General features: G+C 33.6%; 1 protein-coding gene across 1 annotated transcript in view; it reads right to left on the bottom strand.

Annotated features, from left to right (window-relative positions):
• Nucleotides 1-15,683, bottom strand: part of IL7 (interleukin 7) — a 55,141-nt gene that overhangs the window by 31,418 nt on the left and 8,040 nt on the right. The window contains exon 2 of the mRNA XM_074199906.1: nt 9,251-9,390. Within this exon, the coding sequence (XP_074056007.1) occupies nt 9,251-9,390 (140 nt within the window). The remainder of the gene's footprint in view (nt 1-9,250; nt 9,391-15,683) is intronic.

Below are 15,683 nucleotides of genomic sequence, written 5' to 3'. Positions count from 1 at the left end.
TCAGCAAAAACCTAATGTGCAGTTATTTAATTTGGTGAATCAGTTGGATGAAACATGTGATGAGGTTCTTATCTTGGTGGTTATTAGTAAGAAAGATCATAGAGGAATTAAATTTTAGAATCAAATCTGAGAGGACTTTAGGTCCTGTGCCATTAAATTTCAAATTCAAATTAGAATTAAAGAACTTCCTGCCAATAAAAGTTGTGGAGCGAGTTGGTTGACAGATTTGGTGGATAACTTCTCTGGCATCCTTTAAAAAAGGGACAGAATTATTTGTCTGGTACAAAATTATTTGTCTGGGCTGTAGGAGTATACATAAAAATGATTTTGTTAAGTCATATCTTCACTTCTAAAGTGGATGGTTCAAAGAATAAAAAGTTTAAAATAAAAAAGGGATTTATATAATGTCAAATCAAGTCAACAAATCTTTAAGGGTCTACTATTATCCAGGCATTGTGCAAAAAATAGTTCCCCACTCTCAAAGAGCTCTCAGTCCAATGGGGGAGACAACATGCAAAAATTATGAACAAACAAGATTCAGCTAGTTTAAATCAAAGATAATAACTAACAGCACATATCTCATGCCTTAAGTTTATAAAGTCCTTTATATATCAATTCATTTGAGACCCCAAACAACTCATACAGATTAGGAAACTGAGGCTGAGAGGTTACATGAATTGCCCATAGTCACAGATACTTAAATATCTAGACAGAATTTGAACTCAGATCTTCCTGATCTATCTACTATGCTATCTAGCAGCACCGCAGAAGGATGGTACTAAAGGTTAGAGAGATATTAAGTACAGGGTTGTACTCTCTCTGACCAGCAAACTGGATACATTTCCATTGTGACAGATTACTGGACAGAGATTCTAGGGGCAGGGCTTCTGCAGAATTTAATTCAATTTGACAAATATGGTTAAGTGTCTACATGAAACAAGTTTGATGTTAGATACAAGGAACATAAAAGTCAAAAATGAAACATTCCCTGACCTCAAATAGCTTGCTTACTAATGCAGTAGATATAAGGCTTGGAAATGCAGGCAACACATACAAATAAGGGTAAATATAAAATCATTTGTGGAATCAGAGAATCATAAAATCTGAACATTGAAAATGGAGGTCAGAGCCCTTCTGGTAAACAATTTAATGAACATCAGTCAGTCCCTTCTAGGAGTTATGCACCTTTGGCTAAAGATCTCCAAGAAGGGAGAATTCAATAAGTCTATTCCAATTCTGAATAGTTCTAATTTTAAGGAAGTTTTTTCCCTTAGATTGTTCCTGTGGGAAGCAAAAGTACAAATGAATGTGGTTAATGTTGGAGGAGAGTATGATGGAAGGCTTTAATGCATGAGTATTGTCTCTCTGATTATACCCTCCCTTTCTGATCTTTAATCTCTCTTTTTCCAGTGCTTCCTTCTCTATAGCATACAGACTCAGAATTCCCTGATCCTCAAGACAAAAAAAATCAGATGCTTCTCCTTCCCTTTCACCTCCAAACTCCTATAAAATAGATGCTTGTACTTATTACCTATGCTTCCTCACCTCTTTTTTTCATATTGTGACCCTTTTCAATTTAACTTCCAACCAGAAACTGCAATTTCCAAGACTTTTAGTGGCCTTTTCATAATCTTCTTCATCTTTCTTTATCTGAGAAACACTATTACCCATTTACTTCTACCGTGTGGGAGAGGGTGTCTGTGTGTTTGTGTTTGTGTGTGTGTGTGTTTGTGTTTGTGTGTGTGTGTGTGTGTGTGTGTGAGAGAGAGAGAGAGAGAGAGAGAGAGAGAGAGATAGACAGACAGAGAAATCATTCTTATATGAAGTCTAATTATTTTTTCTTTAAAACATCTTCCTATTGCTTTTAGTTCTTTTCTTGGAAGACATGCAGAATGTCCCTCCCTCACACAATGGCTTGATATATTCTTGAAGAGAGTTCTCATTTCCTCTATAAGTCTTCTCTTCTTTAGTTCTTTCAATTAACCTTCATTTTACATGAACTTAGAGCTTTTCAAAATCCTATTCACCCTGTTGCAGAGACCTTTCAGTGTGAGTGACCTCCCTAAAATGTTTGACTCAAAACTGAACTAAGTACTTCAGAAGTAAATTGTACAGGGTACAATAGAACTACTTTTCTACTTCTGGATATTTCTCATAATAGCATTAGCCACTTTGACAGCTCCGTGGCATCATATATTTTGAACTTAAAGTTTACCAAGAAAACTCTTATTTAACTCCACTTCCCCTATTGTTTACTGGTAAGATTTATTTTTGGATTCCAGGAAAAGCTTGTGAGCCACCATTCCTTTTAGCTACAACTTCCATTTGTATTCTGGATAATATAATAATATCGATATTGCTGTGGTTCAATTCTTCAACAGAATTTTCATTTGAGGGTCACTGGGCAAAAAAGTAGAAGATTATCAAATTAATCAATGCTTATAGATGATTCCTAAGCTGTGCAATTTTTTTAGAACCTGCTTATCTTTTTATTTGCTCTTCCACTCCTGTTATTATAGCAACCTATTGGTGATGACCCTCTCTGAATCTAGTCTTGATTATGAACAGTATAGTAGAGCCTGTCAGAGCTTATGCTATGTTGGCATAACCTTTGAGAACACAGGATCATTCTAAAACATGATGAAGCACTGGATTTGTGATTTTATAAAGAATTTGAGATTTTATGTAGGAATACTATTTCCAATTAATCAGTTTTTTTATATACCACTTTACAGGTTAGAAAATGATTTCTCCTAATAACTCTAGGAGGTTGGAAACAAATATCATATATGTATTAAGTGCCTAGTATGGAGGTAGGTACTATGTAAGAAGCTAGGGATATGAAAAAAAAAAAGAAGAGGGTCCTATCCTCAAAGACACCAGATACAACAATACATACACACCTAAGAAAAGGGAAATACACAGAGAAGCAAGGCAATTTTTTCGTCAGAGGCATTAATATTTGAGGAGTTGAGAAAAGGTTTCATGCAGAAAATGGCAGAGATGCACCAAAAAATTGTTATAAGTCATTTTTTCACTTGTGTCCCACTCTTCATGACCCTATTTAGAGTTTGCTTGACAGAGATATTGGAGTGATTTGACATTTCCTTTTCCAGCTTATTTTATAGATGTGGAAACTTAGGCAAACAGGGTTAAGTGACCAGTCCAGGGTCACAGTTAGCAACTGTCTGAGGCCAGATTTGAATTTAGGAGTAGTTTTCCTGACTCCAGGAGTAGCATTTTATCCACCATACCAAAAGATAGAGAATGATCCAGGAGGGTGATTGAGGAGTAGTTACATGATAGGTACACCAAGAAAGAGCAGTGTGACAAAATATTCAGAGGTACAATTATCCAGGAGAGAATGGTCAACAGAATCAACTGCTCAAGGAAGATAAGAACTGAGAAAGCATCATCAGACAGCAATTAACAAATGATTGGTAATTTTGGAGTCATTTAAGTTAAATGATGAAGCTGAAAGTAAGAATGTAAAGAAATGACCTCTAAGATATATTCTAAGTTTCTAAGTATATATATATATATATATATATATATATATATATATATATATATATATATATGTTCTGTTTCAAATTTTATGATTCCATGACAGTGTGGGATTCTTAATGTGAGGTCCATGAGCTTGTTTTGAAAAGTGTTTTGAGAACTTTATTCCAAATATAGTTTCTTTTGTCATCTTATGTAATTTATTTTTTGCATTTAAAAACATTGTTTTGAGGAGTTGATATGGCCAAAAGGACCCATAACACACACAGAATGATGAAGAACACCTGATTCATGCAAAATAGACATTATGTCTGTGGGTGCTAACTTTTTGTAAGCACCTCTCTCAAGATCTATCTTGACTTTTGTCAGCATTGTGGAATATCATAGGAACATAACAATTCATATCAGAACTTATTACATCAAAATCACAGTCAATGGGTTAAATCCTTAACTGTCTTTGGAAGACATTTAAGTTATATAAATTGAAATTGATTTAAATAAGCCCCAAAGAGGTACATTTCTACTCCCTCAATCCCATGACTTTCTTTTCAGATGCTATTTAATGCATTCAAATCACTGAATTCCAGAACTTTACAGCCTGAAGGGTCCTAAGAGATAATGTAATTTAAATTTCTTTCTTTTGTAATCACTGGCATATAACTTTGATGTTCTCTACTGAAAGTTAAAATCCTTTAAACAGGGATTAAATTTATTTATCTTGTATTTCTAATAATACCCAGCTATGTGGCAGAGATGGGATTTGAACTCAAGTCTTTTTGACCCCAGGTCCAGCACCATACTATGCTGCCTTATAAAGCTACAGTCAAGAATTAAATGTGAAAATACATTAAATGATCTGTTGATACAAAGGTGAGACATTCACTTCCTGCTTCAGAGGAGGGTGGAGGCAGACTAGGGATGCCTCATGGAATGCATCCTATTTAAGCTAGGCTTTGAAGTTGAACTGGCTTTCGACAGGTGATCATCTGGGGGTGGGTCGGTTATTCTTTTAATATGCATTTATTAATGTTAAAATATCTATTTAATGAAAGGATACTTAGAAATGAATTGACTTCATGGCCTAGACTATGTTCAGTAATTTTTTTTCTTCCTGCCCTCATTGTACCCCTTTCTATTTTACTCTCTCCCAGATGAAGACTGAAGTATGATTCTTGGGACAATATTTCATCACATTTATTCATATAATTATTTGATGCCATAGTATAGAACAATGCTATCAAACTCAAATAGGAACAGGTTGGAGGAGACCAAACCATATATAAGGATCTCTGCAGCTATAGGTCGACTTAGAAAAGTCATATGTTAACATAAATTATGTTCTTTTACAGTTTTATTTATTTTGTTAGATATTTGCCAATTACACTTTGGCCAGTTGGACACATATTTGGTACCTCTAGTCATAACCCAGCCATACATTCTCATCTTATTCAATTTCTGTTCCCTGTACATCTTCCACCAAAGGTCTACCTAAAGTAGACTGTGGGAGATCTTCTAGGACTTTTAAAACATCTTTCTTTAGTGTGAGACTTATTGTGTCCATTTGCTAAACCTTGCCCTTACTACATAACTGCCCCATTTCCTTTTCTAAGAATACATTTCCTTGTATTGCTACTCTTAGTATTAATCAATCAAGAGGATTTATTAAGTTATAATTATGTTTCAGATACTGTGTTAAACACTGTGGCTATGAAGAGAAAAATAAATCAATGTCTTCTCTCTCGGAACTTAAATTCTAAACCAAGAAATCATTGACCATATGCTGCAGTAGCTACTTGCAATCTTCATACATCTTTTCCTTTGAGTCACATCATCACTAGAAACATCATTAAGAGAATAACAACATGCAATTGGTGGGGGAAAAGAAATTATTCTTTGACCAACTGATTCTGTTACCACTCTTCTCCCCTGCCATAATGGAAGCATTCACAGGAAGCAAAAGGTCAGCTCTCAGAAGTATTGAGGTATGTAACATGATGATACACACTTGTGTCCATGTCATGAAGTGTGAAAATTTTATTGATTTAATTGGAAGGGGTGAAGTTAGGGGACTGGCAGGCTGAAAATTGGCCAGATCCATTGAGATCTTTAAGTAACTAAGGCTGCGAGAGCTGGAGTCATTTAACATATGAGAGTTTAAGAGCATCTAGGATCAAGGCAACTCTGTGGAATGAGTTTTTGTTGAGTTGTTTAAGCCATGTCCAGCTCTTTGTGACCTCATTGGGTTTTTTTTTGGCAAAGATATTGAAGAAGATTTTCATTCATTCTCCAGCTCATTTTACAAATAAGGAAACTAAGATAAACAGATAAAATGATTTTCTCAGGGTCACATAGCCCATAAGTGAGGCCATTTGAACTCAGGAAGATGTCTTCCTACTTCCAGATCTGGCACTCTATCCACTGTGCCACCTTGCTGTCCTTAGAATGAGATCCCTGAATTTATACTAGTTGACATGGGCAGAGGCAGTTTGAGGGATGGGAGATGTCCTCCTGCTGATCTGACATAACATTTAGCAGTGGATTTACTTACACATTTGGTTGGTTGGTTCTTGTACTTTATTATTGAAGATGACCAAAGTGACATCATTATGTTAGAGCCAAATTACAGCATATTTGGTTATGACTGATCAGTAGGAAATATACCATCAACCACTTTGAGAATTTATCATTTTAAGCAATCTCAGGAAGCAAACATCAAATTTACAAGAGATACACATTTTTCAGACAGACACAGACATCAAGAGGTAGGAAATCAAGAAAGGTATTATTTTTGAAGGGTTATGACACTTAGCAGAAGAGAGGAGAACAGGTCATGGATCCAAGAGTGAAATGGAGATTAAGGCTTTAGGGGAAGCAAACCCAGTGAACTTGGCTGACAATCCACTGGCAAAAAAACTGATCTCAATGAAGAGCAGCAAGAAGACATCTTAAAGAGAAAAATGATACTACAGAGCCAACAGCTGCCCTGTCCCAGATTAATGGGAGAATATTTTTCAAGAATATAGATAAATAATTTCAAACAGGCTCATTAATTCAAGGTTATACAATTTTCAATAAAGACATCTCTGGAAGACCATCTACCATATCAAATATGGGAGGGAACATACCATCAAAGTCACAGATTCCTAAACTAATGAAGAAGATGCAGACTTCCCCCTTCTGTTAAATTCTGGACCCAGTTCATTCCCCATTTCAGTGGTAACTAAACAATTAACAGAGAGAGGCTTTATAGTATTCTAAGGCATAATAAAATTAATACCATGTTGTCTAAAAAAATTAAAACACCTTAATAATAATAATAATAATTCAATAAGATCATATTGAGTAAATAAATCCTCAGGAGAATTTATGACAAGATTTGGAAAAGAATTACATAGTCAATCAAACAATTATTCAGTACAAATTTATTAAGTGCCTACTTTGTGCCATCATTGTGCTAAGCACCACAGATAAAAAATGAAATAGTTCCTATTGTCAAGGAACAGAAGGTGAATTTAAATATTTAAAATGTAAATAAATTCTAAGGTACTTTTGAGAGAGAGTACACTAGAGTTTAAGGGTGAGCATTCAAAATTAAAGATAGTTTTCTTTTTTTTAAGCTTTTTTTTTTGCAAGGCAATGGGGTTAAGTGGCTTGCCCAAGGCCACACAGCTAGGTAATTATTAAGTGTCTGAGACTGGATTTGAACCCAGGTAATCCTGACTCCAGGGCCAGTGCTTTATCCATTGTGCCACCTAGCTGCCCCAAAGAGAGTTTTCAAACTCAGGCCTGATTCTGGGAGGAAAAAGAAGGAAGGAAGAATTGATTGCACAGTCATGAGGAGGCAGAGGTTGGAGAAATACTGTGTGTGTAAAAGAGAAAGTATGGGGATATGGCTGAACTGCAGTGTGTGGCAAGAAATATATATATTAAAAATACTAGAAAGATAGGAGGGAAAGAAGTTGGGTAGAAATGTAAATGCCTGTAGAAGTTTATATTTGCTCCTAGACGTGATAGGGAATCAACTAAATTTATTAAAGGGGGGAAAACATGGTACAACCTCACTTTAGGAAAGTCACCTCAGTGGATATAGTGCTAAGATGGATTGAAGTGGGAGGATGCTTGAGATAAGGAGACCAAAGAAAGCTAATACAATAGTCCATGTGAGACATGATGAGAGCTTGAATTACAATTACATTTGTGTAACTGGTGAAGGAGGACATGTATGAGAGAAACTGTGGAGATAGAAAGGATGAGATCTAGCAAATGACTGGATATATGGGATGAGTGAGAATGAAGTGCTGAGAATAACAATGAGGCTACAGATGTAAATGATTTGGCAGGATGGTGGTGCTCTTGTGAATAATACAGAAATTTAAAAGAGTGGCTGGTTTTGGAGAAAAGATTAGTCCTATTTTGGATATATTGAGTTGTTTATGAAATATGTTTGAAATGTCCAACAGGAAGAGGGAGGTACATGACTGGAACTCAGAAGATTGACTAGGACTGGATATCTGGACTGAGGCCATTGGAATAGAGATAGAAATTGAAGCTCCAGGAGCTGTGAAAGAGTAAAGAGAAATAAGAGGAGATGACATAGTGAACCTGGGGGCACAGTCAGAGTTAGTAAGATATTGGATATCGAAGGGATAAAGGAAGATGAAGAATGGTCAGAAAGAAAAGAGTAAAAATTAGTAAAGAGCAGGGCCAAGAAAACCCAAAGAGGAAAGACTATTCTGAAGTAAACATGATCAGCAGAGAGGTCAAGAATTGTTAGTATTTAGGATTTAAGATGGCATGGAAGACTAATGGAATCTAAATGATTGAAAGAAGAGAGTATTCAACCCATTGAGAATATGACTCCATTGAAATTTTGAAGAATAAAATTCATCCAAATTGTCAAAATGTATGAAAGACTCAGCACCATGGGGAGTTTAGCCTTTGTTTTCCTCCTTTGACACTTCTCCTAGATAAATCTACCCAGAAACCATTCAAGTTATTTTATTGCTCACATGGCTTAGATGAGATGGGATTACAAACTCTATTTTATCCAGAGAGATGGAAGACCAGTAGGTCACACAATATGCCTTGTCATTGTTTCCTCTCTCTTCTTTCTTTCTTTTCTTTTTTTTTTTAGGGTTTTTGCAAGGCAATGGGGTTAAGTGACTTGCCCAAGGCCACACAGCTGTCAACTGCACCACCTAGCCGCCCCTAGTTCCACTTTTACATGTGTGTTTCCAGTGCTTAGCAGATAGACATGGATTTTCATTCATCCACCTGTTCACTCAGTCATTTATTCGTTTATGATACAGTGGTATATTATTCAAGCAACATTAAAAATTCAAAAAAGCATAGAATTCATTTATTAAACAAAACTAACATTTATCTGTCTCAAAAGAATTTACTCACTGTTACCAACTTAAGAGGTTTATAGAGTTTTGTAGTTTATAGATGTAGGCTTGAAGCCTGGAACTAGGACCTTGGTCTTCTAACTCTAAATTACTTATCATAACAAAAGAAAGGGATGACTAACAAATAACAAGCATAGATTCCCATGTTATAACTAACAGCAATTCTAATCTGGTCATGTGTATATGTGTGTATGTAGTTCTTGCAAAGGAATATATATATATATATATATATATACATATATATATATATATTTATATCCACAATTTTAATGTCTCAGGACCAATTTAAAAGTTATCAACAAATAAAAATATTAAAAAACAAAACAGCTACATACCAAATTATCAATGTTGACATATAAGACATTCACGTACTCTTGCATTGTTTTATTTTTATCTTCAATCTCACAGTCAGAAGAAGTTACTGGCAATAGTACAAGGATCAGTGAAGGAATTCCAAAGATAGACCTAAAAAAAACTGAATTCAACATCATATAAGAATGTTAAATGTCATAAGTCAATTTCTACATTCTAAAAAGTAAAACACATTATATAATTACATAATTCATGTGAAATTTGTCTATTTGGGATAAATAAAGTCCAAATCAATTCATCATTATGAATAGAACTGCCATAATGGAATGTGGATTCTTTTCATTTCAATGATATTTCACTTCAATCAGATTAGTCTAAATAAGAGTGATAGAGGTAAGGCACATCAATGGTTTTCTTAGAATCAAGTTACTATGTGGAATTGAACCTTAGGGATAGAATATTAGCTAAGTCTTTTTAGATTTTTTTGGTATTATATATATATATATATATTTATATATACATATATACAAATATATAAATACACACACACATATATACAAACGTGTCTATACATACACACACCTATATTTATATACACATGTGCATATTACACATGAATATGTATATATATGTACATCCAATATATCTCTATATACATATGTACATTTATCCTTCCACATTCTGACTTTCCCCCATCAAAGTTTCGATGTATTGTGTGTCAGTGTAAGAAATTAAATAGATATTTTTTGGGAATTTTGTGAAAGTCACATATAACATATGAAGGCCAGCAGATGACAAAGAAAAAGCTTAGAAACATAGAAATGGAATAAAATATCTGTATAGTGTTGTATCATATCAACATATTTTATCTTTTAATATCAAAATAATTCAAACTTCTTCTCTGGTATGAAGGGAGGTCCAAAAAAATTTTACTTGGATTTTCCATATCTTCAGGTTGCCACACTCCTAAATTCCACCATGAAGAAGGAATAGCTACAACTATATCTCAATATCTATATCTTGATTATTTTATGTATGTATTTATGTATGTATGTATGTATGTATGTACACATACACACATCTGTTAGGAGACTTAATAATAGCCAACATTTCTATAATACTTTTTAAGTACCAGCCACTGTACTAAGGGCTTTATAAGTATTATTTCATTTGATTCTCACAAGAATCCTAGAAGGTAAGTGGCTATCATTATTCCCATTTTACAGTTGAGGAACTGAGACAAACAAAGATTAAGTAACTTGTTCAAGGTCACACAGAAAATAAATATCTGGGATTGGATTTGAATTCCAGTCTTCCTAACTCTAACCCTGGTTCTCTATAAATAGAAGTGCCCATCATATTTGTTAAAAATAAAAACAAGTTTTTTAAAAATTTCTGTTAGAATGGGGGAAAAATCAACTTGTCTGATTGCTTTACAATTAACTTGGGGTGACATTGCTTATTGCTGCCTTTCAAGGTATATATGGTTTCCTATTAAAATGTGGGAAGGCACAACTAACCTTATGATCTGGGCTTGTTGAAAATTTAGTCCCCATCATTCATTCTCATCTTTTGAACAGGACAAGATTTAGATTATGACTTTTTTTCATTAGTTTTGAGCCCTGTATATCAGAACTTTGGAAAAATTATGCTGCTGGATCTTGGAGACATTGACTAATATTTAAAAAAAAACTTCCTTAGAAATCATCTAATACAGTTTTTACCCAAAACATGAATTTTATTTACAACAATTCTAGCAAGATTTCATCTACTCTATGTCTAAGTACTCTAGTTAAAGACAGCTCATTATTTCATGTGGTAGCACATTTTAATTTTAGATAACTGTTATCAACTATTCTTTCTATTATGACAACAATATTTATCACTTTTACCTTCTGTGTTTGTGATGAATGTGGTGATTTGTCACTTGTCAGTCCATGCAAGACAATGAGGCTCAAATGCATAATCTCTACCAGTTATGTCTTTCTAGGTATATTTGGCAGTTATTAAATTTTTTTAGCTTGTAATGATATCTTACATAATTTAGATTGATATCTTGCATAATTTTCATCTGTTAATAAGGATAACTTTTAAGGATAACTTTTCTGGGATTTCTGGTGGCAATCACATAATCCTGAATTGCTATTCTGTAAACAACCTCATGTAATTAAGTCATTTTTGATACCTCTTTGTCAACACATCATTGTTTGAGTTTATTTGGATATCATTTTAGAGGGTACTGTGATTTCACTCTTGAATCTTAATTGATTAGTAGATTCTACCCAGAGGTAAAGCCTGTTTTGAGTACAATTAAAAAATTCAGTTTCATATACCTTTTGTCAGTCTTTAATATTTCTTGGTGATTTGATGTCCACTTGCTGAAAATATGTTTCTATAAGCTTTTGGCCTGTATGTTGTGGGCTATGAGAATAGCTATCAATATTCTTCCTCCTTTTGTATGAATAAGTGCTAACCTTTGTATAACTGGCTGACCTGGGTGAGGAGCCCTCTATTAATAAGGCACAGGTTTTTAGTTCAGAACACACAAAACACATTTTTTTTTTCAAATCTGCTATGGTACATTTTATGTTCCAAATGTTTAAATTAATACTGGAATTATATTTTTTTAAAAATGTGTTCTTCCCCTTGAGCTTTGAAATTTATACTTATATCAACCAGAAAGTCTCATTTTTTCCGTTGTCCAACTGTAATCTTTTCATAATAACTTTGTGATTGATATATTTTGGACTGAGAGAGACCAAGGTATTGCTGCCGTATATGCTGCTGGATCTTGGAGATATTAATATTTAAAAGGACTTTCTTAGAAATCATCTAATATAGTTTTTAAGACAAAACATGAATTTTATTTACAACAAGTAAGTTGTAAGTATCACTTATATCCATTGGTTTCCTTTGGCCTCAAAATTTGAGCTTGAAGTCATCAGTTTATCTTTCCTGAACATGTATTTAAAATTTTACACTTATTGAATCCAAATGATATTTTAATTTCATTTAGTGTAGGAGGTCTCTGTATGTATGTATGTGTGTGTGTGTGTGTGTGTGTGTGCGTGTTGCCATAGAGTTTGATGTCTTTGACATCCATGTACATGAAATAATTCATAAGCAATGTTTTGGTTTTAGTCCCTTTTTACTCTGGAAGCCATACTTCATTCTATAAAAGACATGATCATGGAATTTAACTAGGTAGAACCATAATAGGCTCAAACTCCCTGAAAAAAAAAGCCATTTTTGGTACTGATTATTTTTGACATTATTTTATAGGTGGTAATTTCAAATAGAGAATAGGTTTTTTTTAGTTTTTTTAAGTTTTTTTTTTTTTGAAAGGCAATGGGGTTAAGTGGCTTGCCAAAGGCCACACAGCTAGGTAATTATTAAGTGTCTGAGGCCGGATTTGAAATCAGGTACTCCTGACTCCAGGGCCGGTAATTATCCACTGTGCCACCTAGCTGCCCTGAGAATAGTTTTTCATGGAGATATTAAATATTTTCACTGTACTTGAATCTTTTTTTTACATATTTTCAAGATATAAATGAGTCGTGAGTGTGGAACTGAATCAAAGACTTTGTAAATCCAATAAAAGAGATTTGGCTTGTTCAATACGTTTTGTTATTGTTGAGTTGTTTCATTCATGTTCAACTCTCCATGACCCATTTGGGGTTTTCTTGGCAAAGGTGTTAGAGGGTTTTTTCCATTTCCTTCTCCAACTTATTTTACAGAATGAGGAAATTAGTAAAAAAGGGTTAAATAACTTTCCTAGGGTCACACAGATAGTAAATATCTGAGACCAAATTTGAGCTCAGGTCCTCTTACCTCCAAGGGTGATGTTTTTTCCACTGTGCCACTTAAATGTTCTATTTGATAATTAATGATTTTATACTAAGAGCCTGGAAGTTTTTTGATGCTACCTTTTTTCTCCTCCTCTAATATATTATATTCTTAAATGTTTATAGATTTTTAGTGATAAAAATTATGAATGTTTTATATATAGTAAACATATTATTAACTGAAATACTTGGAAAATACATTTTGCTATATCTTTATTCTAATGGTTATTGAATTTTTATCTATTTTTGATAAGACAAGTTGTCAGTATAAGATTATTCTTTTACATATATTTAAAGGTTTCTGGACTATTACAAAAGTAGATAAAATACTTATTATTTGAAGCTTAATATAAAATCTTTATGTAATCCCATTCTCTTGCAGGCTCACTGATCTTGAACTCTGGAGTAAAGTTTCTATATATTGTTTTAAAATATTGCTTATAAATTATGATATAATGACAGTGATAAGGATGATAATTTTGGTAAAGTCTGCCTCTGGACACTTCTAAATCCCCCTTTTCAATGCCTTCTATTTCCATCATGGTACCTTAGACAAAAGGTACCTACTGCCATACTGCTCTTTCTCTATTGGGTTGTCTAAAAGTTTGTGCCTAATTGATTAATTTGTAAAAAAAGGACCTAATAATCTAATTTATTCAGAAGTAGAAATGTGATAATGGCTTTATTATTAACATTTTAATAGGAAGCCTTATTTAAACAAAAGGAATAACAATTGCATAATTTCAAATATGCTTTTGGGAAATTTGGAGAGATAGATTTTTTCTCAAATTCATATCTCATACAATTGGCATTATTTGTAATTAATGTGAAATTCTGAGTGATATTCACTGAAATATATTCCTCAGGCCATTGATCTTGAGTTGAAAAGTACCTTGGAAGTATTTAAAGTACCTTGGAAGTATTTAAGTATTTAATGTAAGAGACATTCCTGAGAAGATGGCAAAGTAGGTCAGAAATTTCTGGCTCTCTGGATTTCTTCCACAGACAGAAAATCACATGAAATGAGTGAAAAGCAGCAAAAATAAAGAGATAAAGAGTTGTTTTCCTACACCAACATTAGAGGACCTCAGAAAAAACTCTAAGTGGTGAGAGATGGCCTGAATGAAGTACAAACATTTCTAGGGCAACAGTGGGCTCTGAGGGAAGCAGACTAGACCTCAATAAATTTCTCCTCAAATTTTACCCCATTTATAGCTCCTAGAAATTTCATCTCAGCAACTATTAACATTGCATCCCTAGGAATTGTCACCTCATGAACTTTTTTTACCTCACAAACTTTCATTCAGGGAATAGCAGAAGACTGAGTGGTGGAAGGATCTTCTTTTACCCAACTCTTTTCCTAGAAGTCAAGCTTGGTGGTGTTGACTAACCCTGGGTTTTAACTATGGTCAGGGAGTAGCAAGCACCACTTAGTAAGTGCCATACAAGGGAAGCAAAAACATTTCTGGGACAGCATGACTAGAGTTTAAGTGTTGTTTAAGGGAAGAAGAAAGGAATCCCTGAGGTTGAGCCCCCAGATAGAATCCAGAAAACAAAAGTAAGGAGGATCAGAAGCTATGATGATATTACCCACAACTAGGGATTAATACTTGATAATAATGATAATAATAATAATTAGCTGTAGGGACAGCTAGGTGGCACAGTGGATTGAATGCTAGCTCTGGAGTCAGGAGGACTTGAGTTCTTATCTGGCCTCAGACATATAATACTTTCTTATTTGTGTTACCTGCAAGTTATTTAAAACCATTGCCTTGCAAAACAAACAACCACCCCAATTATAAGCTGCTAAAAATAAAACAAAATAAAAAATAAAAATGAGTAAACAAAGGAAAAAGAACCCAATCATAGATAGTTTTGTGTTAAAGAAGATATACAGAGGAAGATAGTGAAATGAAAGACCACTCCAATTGCTGAGCATAATGTCTAATCGTCACAGGACCACAAAGAATTATTGAAAGAACTTAGGAATTTAAAAATCAAATAAAAGCAATCAAAAAAATTATGAAAAAAAGTTAACCAAATGGAAAAAGAGACCCAAAATCTTAAGGAAGAAAATAATTACTTAAAACTAGAGTTGAGCAAGTATAATGAAATATTAAAAGAGTAAAACTATAAAATATAGAAGAGAATTTGAAACATCTCAATGAGAAGAGCAACTGATCTGTAGAACCGATCAAAGAGAAACAATGTACGAATTGTTAGTTTACCTGAAAGCAGAAAGATTTTTGTAATATATTGTAATACTTTTAGCTAGTATTTTATTTAGTATTTTTGCATCCATATGCATTAATGAAATTGATCTTTACTGTTTTACTCTTCCTGGTTTAGGTATCAGCATCATATTTTGTTTCATAAAAAGGGATTTAGTAGGATCCCTCCTTTACCTATTATTCCAAATAATAAACTAGGAAAATAACAAATTAAAAACCCCCAATTAGGTACTAACATGGAAATCCTAAAAATTAAAAGTGAGATTAATAAAATTGATAATTAGACAGTCATTGAATTAACAAATTAAACTAGAGATGGTTTTTATAAGAAACAGATAAATGGGTTGATTTGATAAAAACAAAGGGAAGGCAAATCAATG

Source organism: Macrotis lagotis, chromosome X (genome assembly GCF_037893015.1).
Source record: "Macrotis lagotis isolate mMagLag1 chromosome X, bilby.v1.9.chrom.fasta, whole genome shotgun sequence".
NCBI lineage: Eukaryota > Metazoa > Chordata > Mammalia > Peramelemorphia > Peramelidae > Macrotis > Macrotis lagotis.
The sequence above is the reverse complement of the archived record's forward strand: the minus strand, read 5'-3'. Positions and strand labels throughout refer to the sequence as shown.